The sequence below is a fragment of the Coregonus clupeaformis genome, chromosome 3 (genome assembly GCF_020615455.1).
Source record: "Coregonus clupeaformis isolate EN_2021a chromosome 3, ASM2061545v1, whole genome shotgun sequence".
Classification (NCBI taxonomy): domain Eukaryota; kingdom Metazoa; phylum Chordata; class Actinopteri; order Salmoniformes; family Salmonidae; genus Coregonus; species Coregonus clupeaformis.
This window is the reverse complement of record NC_059194.1, coordinates 39428370-39448829: the sequence shown is the minus strand read 5'-3', so window position 1 is coordinate 39448829 and position 20460 is coordinate 39428370. Positions and strand designations below refer to the sequence as shown.

The 20460-nt window shown below is 41.9% G+C and overlaps 1 protein-coding gene across 1 annotated transcript in view; it reads right to left on the bottom strand.

Moving 5' to 3' along the window:
- Positions 1–1308: 1308 nt before the first annotated feature.
- LOC121547201 (palmitoyltransferase ZDHHC2-like) overlaps positions 1309–20460 on the bottom strand; it is a 39271-nt gene continuing 20119 nt past the window's right edge. The window contains exons 10-12 of the mRNA XM_041858350.1: positions 5906–5998; positions 1624–1739; positions 1309–1392 (exon numbers count right to left, since the gene is read on the bottom strand). Coding sequence (XP_041714284.1) covers positions 1352–1392; positions 1624–1739; positions 5906–5998 — 250 coding nt within the window. The 3' untranslated portion in view covers positions 1309–1351. The remainder of the gene's footprint in view (positions 1393–1623; positions 1740–5905; positions 5999–20460) is intronic.

Below are 20460 nucleotides of genomic sequence, written 5' to 3'. Positions count from 1 at the left end.
CCAAATACAGGTGTACCAAGCTTGTAGCATCCTACCCAAGAAGACACAAGGCTGTAATCGCTGCCAAAGGCTCTTCAACAAAGTACAGATTAAAGCGTCTGAATACTTATGTGAATGTGATATAATCTTTTTTCATTTGCAAACATTTCTACAAACTTTTTTTGCTTTGTCATTATGGGGTATTGTGTGTAGATTGATGAGGGGAAAAAAACAATTCAATCAATTTTAGAATAAGGCTGTAACGTAACATAATGTGGAAAAAGTCAAGGTCGGAATTTTCACTGTATACAGTACCAGTCGAAGGTTTGGACACACCTACTCATTCAAGGGTTTTTCTTTATTTGTACTATTTCCTACATTGTAGAATAATAGTGAAGACATCAAAACTATGAAATAACTCATATGGAATCATGTAGTAACCAAAAAAGTGTTAAACAAATCAAAATATATTTTAGATTTTAGATTCTTCAAAGTAGCCACCCTTTGCCTTGATGACAGCTTTGCACACTCTAGTTTTGATGTCTTCACTATTATTCTACAAAGTGAAAATAGTAAAAATAAAGAAAAACGAGTAGGTGTCCAAACTTTTGACTGGTATTGTATATATTTTTGGCCCTTTCAGGCGTGGAATAAAGAAAAAAAAAAAAAAAAAGAATACTTCCATTTTGACATTATGGGGTATTGGGTGTAGGCCAGTGACACAAAATCATTTAAATTCAGGCTTTAACACAACAAAATGTGGAAAAGGTAAAGTGGTGTCAATACTTTCTGAAGGCACTGTATGCAAGTTAGTCATTCAAGTTTAGACATTACACTGAAGTAGAAAATAAATACAAAAACAAACACATATTAATTTGGGGATTATGAAGTCCAAGATAATCAAATTGTACAACAATACTTCAAGGGCCCTTTACTAAAAGAAAATAGATTTACTGACCACATACAAAAGTGGCTCCAGGAAACCAGTTTTCACCATGTTAAATTATTTATCTAGAAACAAAAATAACAATGATGTTTCCTTGGATTCAAATGTAATGTCTGTTTCCAATGATAATGTTGAGAGCAAAAACAACAGTAAACTAAACCTTATAAGCAGCAATTAACTAAAGCAGTGTGTTATTATATGAAAGCTGACAGGTTATGGTAAGATGTTATCACAACTGCACATTCTCATAGGCACTCTGAACACTGGGACCTGTTGAATGAAATAAATATTATGTGACACATTATATATAAATCATATCGTTTTTATCTCAAGCTTCGTGGATAATAATATTATTTAAATATTGAGATACTGTAAATGTCCAACTCACCTATGTTTCCAGGTACAAGTCCTCATTCCTCACTGTGGTTATGTTTCATTTTCTAAGGCCATTTCTATGTTACTTGTGCCTAAAAAACAAAACATGCCTACAGTAAATAGAGTTCAACCTGGATGTGGACATGAACCTAGGGTAAGAGTTAGGGTTGTGGTTGAGGATAGGGTTAGGGTTGAACCAGGATGTGGACATGAAGTTAGGGATAGGGTTAGGGTTAGGGTTAGCTCGGCTCCACCTCGCTCTGCCTTTGACTCCGGCTCAATTTAACCACTGAAAATAACCCATCAGATAGTTGATCCCTCACCCAGTCTCTCTTTGTCCTCTGCGGCCCCATTCTCTGTCCAGGACGGGGCGCTGTTCAGCAGTCGACTTTGGGACTCCCTCAGTGTTTTGATTGGGAACTGGTGGCTCTCTCCAACACTGCACAACACAGAAAAAAACCTTAGGCAAGATCCCTTGATCAGCACCTTAAGTTGTGTAAATGTGGTAAATGTGAAAAAAATTGTGTAACTGGCATGCCCAGACCCCAGTTACTCAACAGATAAATAGTCCCTTATTGTTATCTGCGAGCTTCAAGGGATCTGAGCTAAGTTTTTGTCCTGAGTTGAGTTTTCGTCCTGATTCCTATCCCATTGAGACTGTCTTGGCAGGCCCACTCGCCCCAGGGGCATTTAGCCCTGCCACCCAGCTGCTGTTTATTCATATATTACCTTACCAGAAATCAAACTCAAATTTGGATTGTTGAACATCAGATTTCTTTCTCCAAAAGCAATTCATGTGAATTAACTCTGTCCAAACTTAATGAAAATAATCTAAATGTCTATTGGATACGGTTGCTAAAATGACCAAAAGCCAATTGTTACAAACTCAATATTCCAGTTCTGATTATATGACTTTCTTTACAGACAAAATTGATTCAATGAGATAAAATAACCTCAACTTCTACTTTACCAACTAACCCCTCAAATTCCTTTAACATGCCCATAGTGCACGAGCACCATGATTTGACACCCTTATCTACTCTGGAATATTTTAGGCTCACACTAAGTAAACTGTCCAAAATTGATTTTCTAAATACAAACTCAATCTTTGAATCCTATCGATCTGGTTTTAGACCTCACCACAGTACCGAAACGGCCCTTATAAAAGTCACCAATGACTTACAACTTGCATCTGATAATGTCTCTCTCTCCATACTCATTCTACTCGATCTAAGCGCAGCTTTTGATACTATTGACCATCATACCCTTCTCAGGTGCTTAGAAACAAATATTGGTCTTTGAGGTCAGAGACTCTCTTGGTTCCGCTCTTACCTTTCAGACAGACTCCAGTTTGTACAATTAGATAATGAATCCTTACCCAAGGTCGATTTTGGGTCCATATTATTTTCTTTGAGGAAGCTCTTGAGGATCAAGTGGCAGGACACAATCCCAGACACTGAAGTCCTCAGCTGTGCCGACATGATGAGCATTCCCACACTGCTTATAAAAGCACATCTCAAATGGGCGGGCCATGTGGCCAGGATGCCTGCTACCCGTCTCCCTAAGCAGATCTTCTTCAGAGAGCTGAAGAATGGGAAGCGAGCACAAGGTGGTTCAAATAAACGCTTTAAAGACACCCTGAAGGCCTCCCTCAAGAGCTTTAACATCCATCTAAGGTCATGGGAAAGCCTTGCTCAGCATTGTCCCACCAGGTGGAAACTCATCCGTAAAGGCACTACCACCTCTGAAACCAGCAGGACCAAAAATGCCATGGTAAAGAGACAAAACCTGTATTAACAGAGCCGTCAGGAGACTGCTACCAAGATATCATGTCCAGTGTGCCAAAGAGTGTTCCGGGCTCAGATTGGTCTCATCAGCCATCTGCGCACTCACCATACCCCAGACTCATCCCAATGAATCGTGTCATGGTCATCATCAATCTATGATGGTTGAACAAGGACATGATACATTTAGGTGATATACAGTGGGAGTTCTCCCACTTAAAAAGATGAGAGAGGCCTGTAATGTTCATCATAGGTAAACGTCAACTATGACAGACAAAATGAGAAAAAAAATCCAGAAAATCACATTGTAGGATTTTTAATGAATTTATTTGCAAATGATGGTGGAAAATAAGTATTTGGTCAATAACAAAAGTTTCTCAATACTTTGTTATATACCCTTTGTTGGCAATGACACAGGTCAAACTTTTTCTGTAAGTCTTCACAAGGTTTTCACACACTTGCTGGTATTTTGGCCCATTCCTCCATGCAGATCTCCTCTAGAGCAGTGATGTTTTGGGGCTGTCGCTGGGCAACACAGACTTTCAACTCCTCCAAAGATTTTCTATGGGGTTGAGATCTGGAGACTGGCTAGGCCACTCCAGGACCTTGAAATGCTTCTACGAAGCCACTCCTTCGTTGCCCGGGCGGTGTGTTTGGGATCATTGTCATGCTGAAAGACCCAGCCACGTTTCATCTTCAATGCCCTTGCTGATGGAAGGAGGTTTTCACTCAAAATCTCACGATACATGGCCCCATTCATTCTTTCCTTTACACGGATCAGTCGTCCTGTCCCCTTTGCAGAAAAACAGCCCCAAAGCATGATGTTTCCACCCCCATGCTTCACAGTAGGTATGGTGTTCTTTGGATGCAACTCAGCATTCTTTGTCCTCCAAACACGACGAGTTGAGTTTTTACCAAAAAGTTATATTTTGGTTTCATCTGACCATATGACATTCTCCCAATCCTCTTCTGGATCATCCAAATGCACTCTAGCAAACTTCAGACGGGCCTGGACATGTACTGGCTTAAGCAGGGGGACACGTCTGGCACTGCAGGATTTGAGTCCCTGGCGGTGTAGTGTGTTACTGATGGTAGGCTTTGTTACTTTGGTCCCAGCTCTCTGCAGGTCATTCACTAGGTCCCCCCGTGTGGGTCTGGGATTTTTGCTCACCGTTCTTGTGATCATTTTGACCCCACGGGGTGAGATCTTGCGTGGAGCCCCAGATCGAGGGAGATTATCAGTGGTCTTGTATGTCTTCCATTTCCTAATAATTGCTCCCACAGTTGATTTCTTCAAACCAAGCTGCTTACCTATTGCATATTCAGTCTTCCCAGCCTGGTGCAGGTCTACAATTTTGTTTCTGGTGTCCTTTGACAGCTCTTTGGTCTTGGCCATAGTGGAGTTTGGAGTGTGACTGTTTGAGGTTGTGGACAGGTGTATTTATACTGATAACAAGTTCAAACAGGTGCCATTAATACAGGTAACGAGTGGAGGACAGAGGAGCCTCTTAAAGAAGAAGTTACAGGTCTGTGAGAGCCAGAAATCTTGCTTGTTTGTAGGTGACCAAATACTTATTTTCCACCATAATTTGCACAAAAAAAAAATGACTATGATGAAAATTACAGGCCTCTCTCATCTTTTTAAGTGGGAGAACTTGCACAATTGGTGGCTGACTAAATACTTTTTTCCCCACTGTAAACAAAATGTACTTTCAATGCTATGCTGATGACACTCAGGTTTATCTGTCTATGAAACCGCTGACATCACACAAACATCGCACTTGGAATCCTGTATTGTTGATATAAAAGAGTGGATGACTGCAAACTTTCTTCTCCTAAATTCAGACGAAACTGAAATGAACATTTTTGGCCCAAAAAACATAGAAAATCACAATCAAACTCACCTGTCAAAATAGACGGCTCCATCATCAAAGCAAAACAATCTGTCAAAGACCTCGGTGTAATATTAGACTCTGATCTCTCATTCAACACCTACATAAGGAACATTTCCAGAGCAGCCTTTTTTCATCTAAGGAACATAGCCAAAAGCAGAAACCTAATCTCATTTACCAATGCAGAAAAATGAATCCATGCCTTCATTAAATCCAGTCTAGATTACTGTAACGCTCTTTCATCAGGCTGTGCCACCACTAATCTGAAACCAACTTCTACAAAATGTGGCTGCCAGAGTCCTAAGAGGACCCAGAAAGTTCTCACTCCAATTCTTGCTTCACTTCACTGGCTCCCCATACAGGTTCGCACTGACTATAAAGTTTTACTATTAACATACAATTCCACCTACATGCTCATACCATACATACCAACTAGAACCCTCAGATCACAGGACGCCAGCCTTTTTGTCATCCCAAGAATTTCAAAAAACACAGCTGGGGACAGGGCCTTCTCCGACAGAGCACCATCCCTCTGGAATTGCCTCCCAATCCATGTCTGGGCGGCAGACTCAATTTTTAAGTCTGTGCTAAAAACACACCTTTTCAGCCTACATTTAGGGTAGTCTATATCATAATTTTCCTTTTCGTTCTACTGTTCATTTACTTCACTTTATGTTTCCATCATTGCTTCCCTAACTCCCTCCCTTTCTCACTTTCCCCCGCTTGGGGGGCCATTTCCCATTTCTAATATTTATTCTCTGTAAAGTGTGTTGAGACCTGGTGAAATGCACTGTAAATAAACTGTGATTTGTTTTGATTTAAAGTGATCTCTTTCACATCTGTATCCAAAAACCCTCTTTATGGAAAATGAACAAATATATGAAGACTCTAGACAGGACAGTGCCTTCCTGTGAGGGATGAACACTTACGTCTTGTTGGGAGGGGGGTTGTGTCCAGAAGAGGTGGGCTGCTCAGGATCCTGGTTCACCAGACAGGTTGGGAAGGAGCAGCCGTCACCCAGACTAAACATACAACATACAAACACACAGGGAGGAGAACAGTACTGTGATTAAAACTCTTCCTCCTACTAACTAACATGGATTCTGTGAATCCTATATTCTTCTTTTCACACTTAGCCATTTTAAAACCTATTAAAATGTTCCCCTCATTTCCCCCATAGATCACCATTGAATTCAAGTTCAAGTTCATTATTTTCCCTCCTCTCTGTCACTGTCAGCCCCAGTCTTGCCAGACCTATCTGTTTAGCTGAGAATATCAGTGTTTTCACAGGGGGCTCAGACACAGAGCAAAGAGCATTATATTTTATTTTCCAGCAGCCTACCACCCTGCATCCCACTGCTGGCTTGCCTCTGAAGCTAAGCAGAGTCAGTCCTGGATGGGAGACCAGATGCTGCTGGAAGTGGTGTTGGAGGGCCAGTTTGGGAATGCTTCCCTCTGGTCTAAGGAGATCCCAATGCCCCAGGGCAGTGAAGGGGACATTGCCCTGCGTAGGGTGTTGTCTTTCAGATGGGAAGTTAAAACGGGTGTCCTCTGTGGTCACTAAAGATCCCATGGCACTTATCATAAGAGTAGGGGTGTTAACCCTGGTGTCCTAAAAGTTCAAACATGGTTACATTTCATTTCAATTTTGGTAATGTTCTAGGAACGTTCTCCAACTGGTTTGACATTGGGAATAATTCTCAAATAGTTCAGAGAACATTAAAGGGGAACGGAAACACTTTAGGAAAGCTTAGCAACAATATGTATTCAATCCACTAATACTAAACATGTGCATGTAACATAGAAACCTATTTTTAATATTTTGATCTTGAACAACGTTTATTTGACCTATGGTCAGTGCCATCTTAAATTGCCATAGTAACGACTGACACCAATGCGTCATTGGTAGGAGTGAGCAAATTGTCTGTGGTATTGAGTTTTGGTGTGGAGAGTGAATCGAAGAGTGAGCAGCGGACGATGAAGATGGCGAGAAGTAATTCAAACGTGAACTGTATAGCCCCAGGCTGTACTAATTGCTACAAAAACAATCCCAAGGACCCACAATACTGGAAAAAGTGGAAGAGGAAGGACGTGCCAGCTCACAAGGCAGTGTCTGTAGCTAGCACTTTGCGGAGGAGGACTTTGTTATGAAAGGCACTTTTGATGTAGCAAGCAGGAGTTTCCGAATGGAAAGAAGTCAAACATTGAAGCCCTCCACTTGCCCCTCCATCTTCAACTTTGACAGTTACGGTGTTTGGGTTACTGACCGACCATCATCGACAACATCGATTACTTCAGACAGTGTCAAGGAATGAACGGAGGAGGCAGCGCGAGTTAGTGAAAGTAAGATCAGCTAGTTATGCTGACAGAGATTTGATTTGGCCTGCAGCAGCTAATGTTAGTCAGTAACGTTAGCTGTCAACAAGTGTTGCTAGCTAGCTAGCTACCTGATTTTGTTAGCGCCACCTTAGATAGATAGACTGAAGTTGACATAGCCAATGTTTTGTGGGAATCTAGATGTGATGACTAGCTTAGAAAGAATGCATTAATGATTAAACATAAAAGGTTTGTACTGTACTGATATAAATTGTTTCACATAACATGATGTGATTCATGTGAGGAATGTTAGGGAGTAGGGTGAGACAGACTTGTATTTCTCACAGACACATACACACTGCCTCTTTGTTAAACCATCATACTCAAGGACATGTGTACTGCAAAAAGTGCTGACTTTCTGGATAAGTTGCAAAACAACTAGACACCTGGCAACAGTGAAGCGCCAAGGGGATGGGACCAGCCTGTGCGCCAACGGATAGGCTGAGTAAGTCTAAACCACGCTCAGTCTCTACCCTGATAGGCCCAGCAAGGAGCGGGAACTATCACTGTCAGGGTATTTAAAGAACAGCCTGTAACAATGGATCAGTTCTCTGTCTGCCCTGCGTGGTATTTCAGTGAGCCCGTATACGAACCATCATACTTATCATACATATATTTTGCATATAATAAATTTAGCTTGGATTGAATATCTCTTGATTATGTTTTCTCTTATTCCAATACCAGATTTGTATTACGCTATTTCTAACAGTTGCTGAAAGAGAAATGTCGCTTCCTGTATTTTCTCTGCTGTGTCTGTGTGTGTAGATTAGATGGTTAGACTGAAGTTTACATAATGTTTGTTGTAAAATGTCCCTGTATTTGTATGTCACATACTGTGTGTGTGTGTTTGTCTGTGTGCATAACACATTTACAACCAACTGATATATTTTGTTCTGCAAATGTAACAAAATGTTTGTTTGTTTTCAGGATGACATCGTCATCCCTAAAAAGGTTTTCATCCTGGAGGAGACCGTGGAGACTGTGCAGGAGTCAGAGGAGGTAGCTGCATGCAAACCCATGTTATTTCTAAGCTATTTTTATTTCATGCCACAATCTGTCTTTCCTGAGGGGAATTTGGATATAAAATGGACAATATACAGTATATGCAGTGATTCTTGAAGAATATACTGTAGCTATAGCCTAAAAGATGCCTCATCATGTTCTTAGTACAACTGACTTAATTTGTTTTCTACCAACAGGAAAGAATGGTTAGTACTGCTTGCCAAACTGACCCCTGGGTGCCAGTGTCCTTGTGCTGAGCTGGAGAAGAGGTCCACCGGGACCATCACTACAGAGCTGGAGGCACAGCTAGTCTGCGCTCATGCCCATCTGTGTATGACCAAGCCCTGCCCCTTTTCACCACAGATCATGGAGGAGCTGACTGACAGTAAGAGTGAGAATGAGATGAGTCAAGACCAGGTCTCACTGTTTGAGCCTGAGAGAAGCAGCTCAGAATCACAATCATCGCAGTGCGAGCCAGGAGTTTCTATCGAAGAGTGTGTGCAAGATGCAAAATACATCATCTTCGATAGCAAGCTGAAGGAGCTGTTTAATGTCTGCCATGAGCCAGGATGTGGCGCAAGTGTAATCAGCTCATCCCAGTACAGAAGTGGTTTTGCCATCACCATGGAGTCCGAGTGTGTTGTGGGCTACAAGAGGAAGTGGTAGTTCCAGACCAGAGTGGGAAAGTTGTTTGCAGGGAATCCCTCCAAACAACTCCCACACCACATTTGTGGAAACTTGTCACCTCCTCAGCCTGGTGTCCATCTCGCGGCAACAGTTCACCAACATACAGCGCCTCTACATCATTTGGCACTTACACCATCCTGGACTCTGCTTCCCACCTGATCCTCGCCCAGGAGAGTGTGCATGTGACCGAGTTGAAGAACATCTACTGGTTGGAGACAGAGGGATTAGAGAGATGCCTGCAACACACTGAGGTAAGCTATAACCTATTTTTTGTCTTTGTCAAATGCAATTAATGCTGTTATGCAATGTGTAGGCCTACTTTAGGTACCTTTAGTAATAATGCCTTTATTATTATCCTTACAGGCCCATGGATGCGTAGTTGAAACCCTGGCCACCGACAGGCATCCAAGTGTGAGGGTGCTCTTGAGGGACTATTCTCATATCTGGCATGAGTACGACCTGTGGCACATACAGTAGCCAAAGGTGTGAGGAAACAGCTGTTGGCTATCGGGAAGCCAGAGGTACTGTCATATATTTTATGGTAAACTCAGAACCACCTGAACTTGTCACAATATAGGAATGAATTTGGTTTTATTTATTTTTACAAATGAATTTTCAGACAGAGGCGATCATTCAAGTCAATGACTCAGGTGTCTCATTTGTTCCCTATCTGTCTCAGGTACTGCCATGGGTGAGGGCAGTGGTACTGTGCCGTCACTGCTGGTGGAAGTGTCCAGGTGCTGAAAGGAAAATGGATCACTGAAGTTCACCACATCACAAATGAGCACCAGTGTGTCAATGGAGACTCCCGTAACAGATGTGAACCCCCCCCCCCACACACACCCGAAGAGGAAGAAACACGCCCCTGGCTGAACACGTCATCAGCAGCTTTTGAGAAAGTTAGAAACGTCGTCCTCAACTCGAGATTGCTAAAGGATCTCGAGAAGGTAATTTTCTAAATATATTTCTGTACATACACTACCGGTCAAAAGTTTGGACACGCCTACTCATTCAAGGGTTTTTCTTTATTTTTATTATTTTCTACATTGTAGAATAATAGTGACGACATCAAAACTATGAAATAACACATATGGAATCATGTAGTAACCAAGAAAGTGTTAAACAAATCAAAATACATTTTACATTTGAGATTCTTCAAATAGCCACCCTTTTGCCTTGATGACAGCTTTGCACACACTTGGCATTCTCTCAACCAGCTTCATGAGGTAGTCACCTGGAATCATTTTAATTAACAGGTGTGCCTTCTTAAAAGTTAATTTGTGGAATTTCTTTCCTTCTTAATGCGTTTGAGCCAATAAGTTGTGCTGTGACAAGGTAGGGGGGTATACAGAAGATAAGAAGTGGGTGGCACTGTGTGCAAAAAAAAGTGTGTGGCTCTGTGTGCTGTTTTCGAAGGATGGGTCCTGGCCTCTCGGGGGGCCTAGGGATCCGGGGGGACAGGGGTGGTATGCCGATCACTGGGATGACAACCCAACTTGGGATGGGGAGGGGCTTTAGCGGAGGGAATAGTGGAGAACAATTGGAGGGTTACTTAGTAGCAATGCAAATATCATGGTACAGCTACAGTGCCTTGCAAAAGTATTCATACCCCTTGGCGTTTTTCCTATTTTGTTGCATTACAACCTGTAAATTAAATGGATTTTTATTTGGATTTCATTTAATGGACATACACAAAATAGTCCAAATAGGTGAAGTGAAATGAAAAAAATAACTTGTTTCAAAAATATTGAAAAAATAAATAACGGAAATGTGGTGCAGGCATATGTATTCACCTCCTTTGCTATGAACCCCCTAAATAAGATCTGGTGCAACCAATTACCTTCAGAAGTCACATAATTAGTTAAATAAAGTCCACCTGTGTGCAATCTCAGTGTCACATGATCTGTCACATGATCTCAGTATATAGACACCTGTTCTGAAAGGCCCCAGAGTCTGCAACACCACTAAGCAAGGGGCACCACCAAGCAAGTGGCACCATGAAGAACTTTGAGAATCTCACGGAGCACCATTAAATCCATTATTTAAAAATGGAAAGAATATGACACCACAACAAACCTACCAAGAGTGGGCCGCCCACCAAAACTTACGGACCAGGCAAGGAGGGCATTAATCAGAGAGGCAACAAAGAGACCAAAGATAACCCTGAAGGAGCTGCAAAGCTCCACAGCGGAGATTGGAGTATCTGTCCATAGGACCACTTTAAGCCGTACACTCCACAAAGCTGGCCTTTATAGAAGAGTGGCCAGAAAAAAGCTATTGCTTAAAGAAAAAAATAAGCAAACACGTTTGGTGTTCGCCAGAAGGCATGTGGGAGACTCCCCAAACATATGGAAGAAGGTAATCTGGTCAGATGAGACTAAAATTGAACTTTTTGGCCATCATGGAAAACACTATGTCTGGCACAAACCCAACACCACTCATCACTCCGAGAACACCATCCCCACAGTGAAGCATGGTGGTGGCAGCATCATGCTGTAGGGATGTTTTTCATCGGCAGGGACTGGGAAACTGGTCAGAATTTAAGGAATGATGGATGACGCTAAACACAGGGAAATTCTTGAGGTAAACCTGTTTCAGTCTTCCAGAGATTTGAGACTGGGACGGAGGTTCACCTTCCAGCAGGACATTGACCCTAAGCATACTGCTAAAGCAACACTCGAGTGGTTTAAGGGGAAACATTTAAATGTCTTGGAATGGCCTAGTCAAAGCCCAGACCTCAATCCAATTGAGAATCTGTGGTATGACTTAAAGATTGCTGTACACAAGCGGAACCCATCTAACTTGAAGGAGCTGGTGCAGTTTTTCCTTGTAGAATGAGCAAAAATGACAGTGGCTAGATGTGCCAAGCTTATAGAGACATACACCAAGAGACTTGGTATTATTAAATATTTTGCATCTTCAAATCAAATGATACAAACCCCACAAAAAATCTAATTGAATTCCAGGTTGTAAGGCAACAAAATAGGAAAAATGCCAAAGGGGGTGAATACTTTCACAAGCCACTGTATATGGATACTCAATCACTATGGTACCTTTTATTGCAAAATTTACAAACATATATTATAATAAATAGATTTGAAACTTGTATCTTTTTATGGTAAGTGTTGAAATAAGTATAGCCAATTATAATATATAATTGTAATGGCTTAGCAGATAATAACAAAATAATAATTATTTTATAATAAATTATTTTTACATCTTTAACATAGAAATGCTACCAAAGATAATTTACTGAAACTGGTTACAAATGACGGAGTCACCCATGATTCACCAAATTATATTTTGAAGGTGGAAGCAAAGTACTTTAAGCATATGTTTTTGTTTCAGCCGCCTCCATCTCCTCTAACTGAATCTAATTGTAGGGATTATTTTTTTATTGATAATGTAAAATTAACAGCCATACAGAAAGACTAATGTGAAGGTGAAATTACAGAGGAGGAACTTCTGGATGCAATTAAAGACTTTAAGTCCGGATAAACTCCAGGGTTGGATGGCATACCAGTCGAGGAATACAAAACCTTTTTTGATGTACTCAGAGGACCGTTATTAGCCTGTTTAACCACTCCTATGTACAGTTGAAGTCGGAAGTTTACATACACCTTAGCCAAATACATTTAAACTCAGTTTTTCACAATTCCCGACATTTAATCCTAGTAAAAATGATCTGTATTAGGTCAGTTAGGATCACCACTTTATTTTAAGAATGTGAAATGTCAGAATAATAGTAGTGAGAATTATTTATTTCAGCTTTTATTTCTTTCATCACATTCCCAGTGGGTCAGAAGTTTACATACACTCAATTAGTATTTGGTAGCATTGCCATAAAATTCTTTAACTTGGGTCAAACATTTTGGGTAGCCTTCCACAAGCTTCCCACAATGAGTTGGGTGAATTTTGGCCCATTCCTCCTGACAGAGCTGGTGTAACTGCACGCACCACACACCTGGAGTTCCAGGTCCCAGGCAGCCTCTGGAACTGCCGTTCTGCCGCCAACAAGGCTGACTTCATCCCAGCCTATGCTACCCTCCAGTCCCTCGACTTCCTGGCGCTGACGGAAACATGGATTACCACTGAAAACACTGCTACTCCTACTGCTCTCTCCTCGTCTGACCATGTGTTCTCGCATACCCCGAGAGCATCTGGTCAGAGGGGTGGTGGCACAGGAATCCTCATCTCTCCCAAGTGGTCATTCTCAATTTTTCCCCTAACCCATCTGTCTATCTCCTCATTTGAATTCCACGCTGTCACAGTCACTAGCCCATTTAAGCTTAATATCCTTGTCATCTATCGCCTCCAGGTTCCCTTGGAGAGTTCATCAATGAGCTTGACGCCTTGATAAGTTCCTTTCCTGAGGATGGCTCACCCTTCACAGTTTTGGGGGATTTCAACCTCCCCTACATCTACATTTGACTCATTTCTCTCTGCCTCCTTCTTTCCACTCTCGCCTCTTTTGACCTCACCCTCTCACCGTCCCCCCTACTCACAAGGCAGGCAATACGCTTGACTTCATCTTTACTAGATGTTGCTCTTCTACTAATCTCACTGCAACTCCCCTCCATGTCTCCGACCACTACTTTGTATCCTTTTTCTCTCGCTCTCCTCCAACACTACTCACTCTGCCCCTACACAGATGGTAACGCGCGCCGCAACCTTCGCTCTCTCTCTCCCACTACTCTCTCCTCTTCCATTCTATCATCTCTTCCCTCTGCTCAATCCTTCTCCCTCCAATCTCCTGATTCTGCCTCCTCAACCCTCCTCTCCTCCCTTTCTGCATCCTTTGACTCCCTGTGTCCCCTATCCTCCCGGCCGGCTCGGTCCTCCCCTCCAGCTCCGTGGCTTGATGACTCATTGCGAGCTCACAGAACAGAGCTCCGGGCAGCTGAGCGGAAATGGAAGAAAACTAAACTCCCTGCCGACCTGGCATCTTTTCACTCCCTCCTCTCTACATTTTCTTCATCTGTTTCTGCTGCTAAGGCCTCTTTCTACCACTCTAAATTCCAAGCATCTGCCTCTAACCCTAGGAAGCTCTTTGCCACATTCTCCTCACTGCTGAATCCCCCCTCCCCCTCCTCCCTCTCTGTGGATGACTTCGTCAACCACTTTGAAAAGAAGGTTGACGACATCCGATCCTCGTTTGTTAAGTCTAATGACACTGCTGGTCCTGCTCACACTGCCCTACCCTATGCTTTGACTTCTTTCTCCCCTCTCTCTCCAGATAAAATATTGCGACTAGTGACTGCAGGCCGCCCAACAACCTGCCCGCTTGACCCCATCCCCTCCTCTCTTCTCCAGACCATCTCCGGTGACCTTCTCCCCCTACCTCACCTCGCTGATCAACTCATCCTTGACCGCTGGCCATGTCCCTTCCGTCTTCAAGAGAGCGAGAGTTGCACCCCTTCTCAAAAAACCAACACTCGATCCCACTGATGTCAACAACTACAGACCAGTATCCCTTCTTTCTTTTCTTTCCAAAACTATTGAGCGTGCCGTCTTTAGCCAACTCTCTTGCTATCTCTCTCAGAATGACCTTCTTGATCCAAACCAGTCAGGTTTCAGGACTGGTCATTCAACTGAGACTGCTCTTCTCTGTGTCACGGAGGCTCTCCCGCACTGCTAAAGCTAACTCTCTCTCCTCTGCTCTTGTCCTTCTAGACCTGTCTGCTGCCTTTGATACTGTGAACCATCAGATCCTCCTCTCCACCCTCTCCGAGCTGGGCATCTCCCGCGCGGCTCACTCCTGGATTGCGTCCTACCTGACCGGTCGCTCCCTACCAAGTGGCGTGGCGAGAAGCTGTCTCTGCACCACGTGCTCTCACCACTGGTGTCCCCCAGGGCTCAGTTCTAGGCCCTCTCCTTTTCTCCCTATACACCAAGTCACTTGGCTCTGTCATATCCTCACATGGCCTCTCCTATCATTGCTACGCTGACGATACACAACTAATCTTCTCCTTTCCCCCTTCTGATAACCAGGTGGCGTAATCGCATCTCTGCATGTCTGGCCGACATATCAGTATGGATGACGGATCACCACCTCAAGCTGAACCCTGGCAAGACGGAGCTGCTCTTCCTCCCGGGAAGGACTGCCCGTTCCATGATCTCGCCATCACGGTTGACAACTCCGTTGTGTCCTCCTCCCAGAGTGCGAAGAGCCTTGGCGTGACCCTGGACAACACCCTGTCGTTTCTCCGCCAACATCAAGGCGGTGACCCGATCCTGCAAGGTTCATGCTCTACAACATTCGGAGAGTACGACCCTGCCTTACACAGGAAGCGGCACAGGTCCTAATCCAGGCACTTGTCATCTCCCCGTCTGGATTACTGCAACTCGCTGTTGGCTGGGCTCCCTGCCTGTGCCATTAAACCCCTACAACTCATCCAGAATGCCGCAGCCCGTCTGGTGTTCAACCTTCCCAAGTTCTCTCACGTCACCCCCTCCTCCGCACACTCCACTGGCTTCCAGTTGAAGCTCGCATCCGTTACAAGACCATGGTGCTTGCCTATGGAGCAGTGAGGGGAACGGCACCTCCGTACCTTCAGGCTCTGATCAGTCCCTACACCCAAACGAGGGCATTGCGTTCATCCACCTCTGGCCTGCTGGCTCCCTTCCTCTGCGGAAGCATAGTTCCCGCTCAGCCCAGTCAAAACTGTTCGCTGCTCTGGCACCCCAATGGTGGAACAAGCTCCCTCACGACGCCAGGACAGCGGAGTCACTCACCACCTTCCGGAGACATTTGAAACCCCACCTCTTTAAGGAATACCTGGGATAGGATGAAGTAATCCGTCTAGCCCCCAAAAAAAAAAAAAAAAAAAAAAAATTGTTGTAAAGTGGTTAACCCACTGGCTATAGGGTGAATGCACCTATTTGTAAGTCGCTGGATAAGAGCGTCTGCTAAATGCGTCTGCAAAATGACTTAAATGTAAATGTAATGTAAATGTAACTGAGTCAGGTTTGTAGGCCTCCTTGATCGCACATGCTTTTTCAGTTCTGCCCACACATTTTCTATAGGATTGAGGTCACGGCATTGTGATGGCCACTCCAATACCTTGACTTTGTTGTCCTTAAGCCATTTTGCCACAACTTTGGAAGTATGCTTGCAGTCATTGTCCATTTGGAAGACCCATTTGCGACCAAGCTTAAACTTCCTGACTGATGTCTTGAGATGTTGCTTCAATATATCCACATATTTTTCCTTCCTCATGATGCCATCTATTTTGTGAAGTGCTCCTGCAGCAAAGCACCCCCACAGCATGATGCTGCCACCCCCATGCTTCACGGTTGGGATGGTGTTCTTCGGCTTGCAAGCAACCCCCATTTTCTTCCAAACATAACGATGGTCATTATGGCCAAACAGTTCTATTTTTGTTTCATCAGACCAGAGGACATTTCTCCAAAAAGTACAATCTTTGTCCCCATGTGCAGTTGCAAACCGTACTCTGGCTTTTTTATGGCGGTTTTGGAGCAGTGGCTTCTTCCTTGCTGAGCAGCATTTCAGGTTATGTCGATATAGGACTGGTTTTACTGTGGATATAGATACTTTTGTACCTTTTTCCCCCAGCATCTTCACAAGGTCCTTTGCTGTTGTTCTGGGATTGATTTGCACTTTTCGCACCAAAGTACGTTCATCTCTAGGAGACAGAACGCGTCTCCTTCCTGAGCGGATTGACGGCTGTGTTGTCCCATGGTGTTTATACTTGCGTAGTATTGTTTATACAGATGAACGTGGTACCTTCAGGCGTTTGGAAATTGCTCCCAAGGATGAACCAGACTTGTGGAGGTCTACATTTTTTTTTCTGAGGTCTTGGCTGATTTCTTTTGATTTTCCAATGATGTCAAGCAAAGAGGCACTGATTTTGAAGGTAGGCCTTGAAATATATCCACAGGTACCTCTCCAATTGACTCACATTATGTCAGTTAGCCTATCAGAAGCTTCTAAAGCCATGACATCATTTTCTGGAATTTTACAAGCTGTTTTAAGGCACATTCAACTTAGTGTATGTAAACTTCTGACCCACTGGAAATGTGATACAATGAATTATAAGTTAAATAATCTGTCTGTAAACAATTGTTGGAAACATTACTTGTGTCATGCACAAAGAAGATGTCCTAACCGACTTGCCAAAACTATAGTTTGTTAACAATAAATTTGTGGAGTGGTTGAAAAAAGCATTTGAATGACTCCAACCTAAGTGTATGTAAACATTTTTTACATTTTAGTCATTTAGCAGACGCTCTTATCCAGAGAGACTTACAGTTAAGTGAGTGCATACCTTTTTTTTTTTTTTTTTCATAAACTTCCAACTTCAACTGTAAATGGTACTCAAGAAGGTCTGATTTCATTATTACTGAAACGGGATACAAGTGAGAAATAGAAAAATATCCAGTCCATTAAAAAAATTGGAGGCACCTTACACTTCAGTGTTGTGATGCAAAAATTCTAGCAAAATGTGTAGCACATAGAATTAAAAAGGTATTGTCAGACATTATTCATTCTAATCAGACAGGTTTTTTACATGGATGATACATTGGAGATAATATAAGGCAAGTCCTGGAAACAATAGAACACTATGAAAAATCTGGGAAACAGGCCTACTTTTCATAGCAGACTTTGAAAAGGCATTTGATAAGGTACGACTGGAGTTTATATATAAATGCCTGAAGCATTTCAATTATGGAGAATCTCTTATAAAATGGGTAAAAATCATGTATAGTAACCCTAGGTGTAAAATAGTAAATAATGGCTATTTCTCTAAAAGTTTTAAACTGTCAAGAGGAGTAAAACAAGGTTGTCCACTATCGGCATATCTATTTATTATGGCCATTGAAATGTTAGCTATTAAAATCAGATCCAACAATAATATCAAGGGATTAGAAATCCAGGCCTTAAAAACAAAGGTGTCATTGTACGCTGATGATTCATGTTTTCATTTAAATCCACAACTTGAATCCCTCCACAGCCTCATAGAGGCTCTAGATACATTTTCTAACCTCTCTGGATTACAACCAAATTATGATAAATGTACTATATTACATATTGGATCACTAAAAAATACAATTTTTACATTACTGTGTAGTTTACCAATAAAATGGTCTGATGGTGATGTGGATATACTCGGAATACATATCCCAAATGAAATAAATGATCTCACTCCAATACATTTTTATAGAAAGTTATTAAAAATAGATAAGATGGAAAGGTAAATACCTGTCTATTTGTGGAAAAATCACCCTGATTAACTCTATATTATTATCCCAGTTTACCTATTTACTTATGGTCTTGCCTATGCCTAGCAAACAGTTTTTGAATTTATATCAGAATGACATTAAATGGGCCTATTTCTAAAATGAATATGAATTCGGAGGACAGAAATGATTAAATATTAAAGCATCAGACCTATCACTAAAAGCTTCAGTCATACAAAAGTTATACTTAAATCCGAACTGGTTCTCTAGCAAATTAGTAAGATTGTCTCACCCCATGTTCAAGAATGGCCTTTTTCCCTTTATTCAGATTTCTAATAACTGAAAGTGAGAGGTTGTAAAGGAAATCATCTCCCAAATATCACTCTTTCTAAAACAAGTCATAGAAAGTTGGTTGCAATTTCAATTGAATCCTCCAGAAACGATAGAACAAATAATGCAACAAATATTGTGGTTAAACTCAAATTACTAATTGATAAAAAACCATAATCTTTTGATTTTTTTTTACAAAATGTATAATCTTCATAAATGACATCATAGGTAGGAGTGGTGGAGTAATTTCGCACATGCAGCTAACAAAACCATATGGAAATGTCTGCTCTACCCAAAATTACTTCCAAATAATTCAAGCATTACTGCAAAAATGGAAGAGGAAAGGGGAAGGGGGCAAAAGTAAGGAACTTGTCTGTCAGCCCTGCATTAAAGACCATAATTGGTTAAAGGAAACTGTGATAAATAAAAAAGTATACCAGTTTCATTTAAGGACCAAAGGATCGACAGCCATCCCATATAGATTGCAAAATAGTTGGGAAGTTTTTTGACGTACCGATTCATTTTACATTTAAGTCATTTAGCAGACGCTCTTATCCAGAGCGACTTACAGGAGCAATTCGGGTTAAGTGCCTTGCTCAAGGGCACATCGACAGATTTTTCACCTAGTCGGCTCGGGGATTAGTACCAGCGACCTTTCGGTTACTGGCACAACGCTCTTAACCACTAAGCTACCTGCCGCCCCATTCCGATTCCATGGCATAGTGTTTATGAACTGATACGCAAAACAACGCCGGATTCAAAACTTAGAATTTTTCAATTTAAATTATTATACAAAATTCTTGCTACATATAGAATGTTATTTATATAGGGGATACAATCTTCCCAGCTCTGCAGATTTTGCTGTGAATAGACAGAATCATTAGATCATTTGTTTTGGTATTGTCCATTTGTAGCTTGTTTTTGATCACAGGTCCAGGAATGGCTGAAGGATTGCAATATTTAACTGGAGCTAACTCTGCAGATAGCACGACTGGGTGATCTGAAAAGTCATAGTCAATCGATCAATAATATAATAATAATTTTAGCAAAAACTATTATTTTCAATTTACAATCTGTAGAAACAATGAGAATAGAAGGGTTCAGAACTTTTGTGAAACATCACAGTACAGTTGAAAAAATATATGGCAAATAGAAATCCAATATGGATGGTGTTAAGAGATAGATGGGAGGTGTTGAATGGAGCTGAAGGATGGGACTAATAACAACTAACAACAACTAATAACAACAAGATAACTAATGTAAAGCATACTGTGTCCATAATAAGTATATAGGTTATAGGTTGAGAGCTTTTGTGAAAGAGCACAGTTAGAAAGAAATGGCATATAGAAGCATACCAGATGGACATCATGAAAATTATCGGCAATGTTGTGGGTGGAGGAAGTTCAGGAGTGAAAACAAACAAAATATAATTATTGTAAGATTGACTGTGTCCATAAAATGTACATAGTATGTATAAGCTGGAAGTAGAGGCCTAAGTGTGAAGGGATGATCTCCACATGTGTATTTCCCACCGTAAAGCATGGAGGAGGAGGTGTTATGGTGTGGGGGTGCTTTGCTGGTGACACTGTCTGTAATTTATTTTGTGTTAAAAAGTCGACAATCTCCACAATATCATCAAATAGCCATCACATATTATATAGTATGCACATAGCCCAGTGTTCCACAGTATGGATGGCGGAGGTCGGTTAGACGGGAGCTCATCTGCTGGCTGAGATGAAATTACCAAAAATGATTTGTGTAACTCCTATCTGGCTCTAGGGTCATCCCAGCAGACCCTCCTGAGTGCCCAATTTGTGTGTATTAGACAGTTTTGTATGTTATGATGATTTATGATACGTTCCGGGATGGCCCTGTTTTAGGTGGGAAT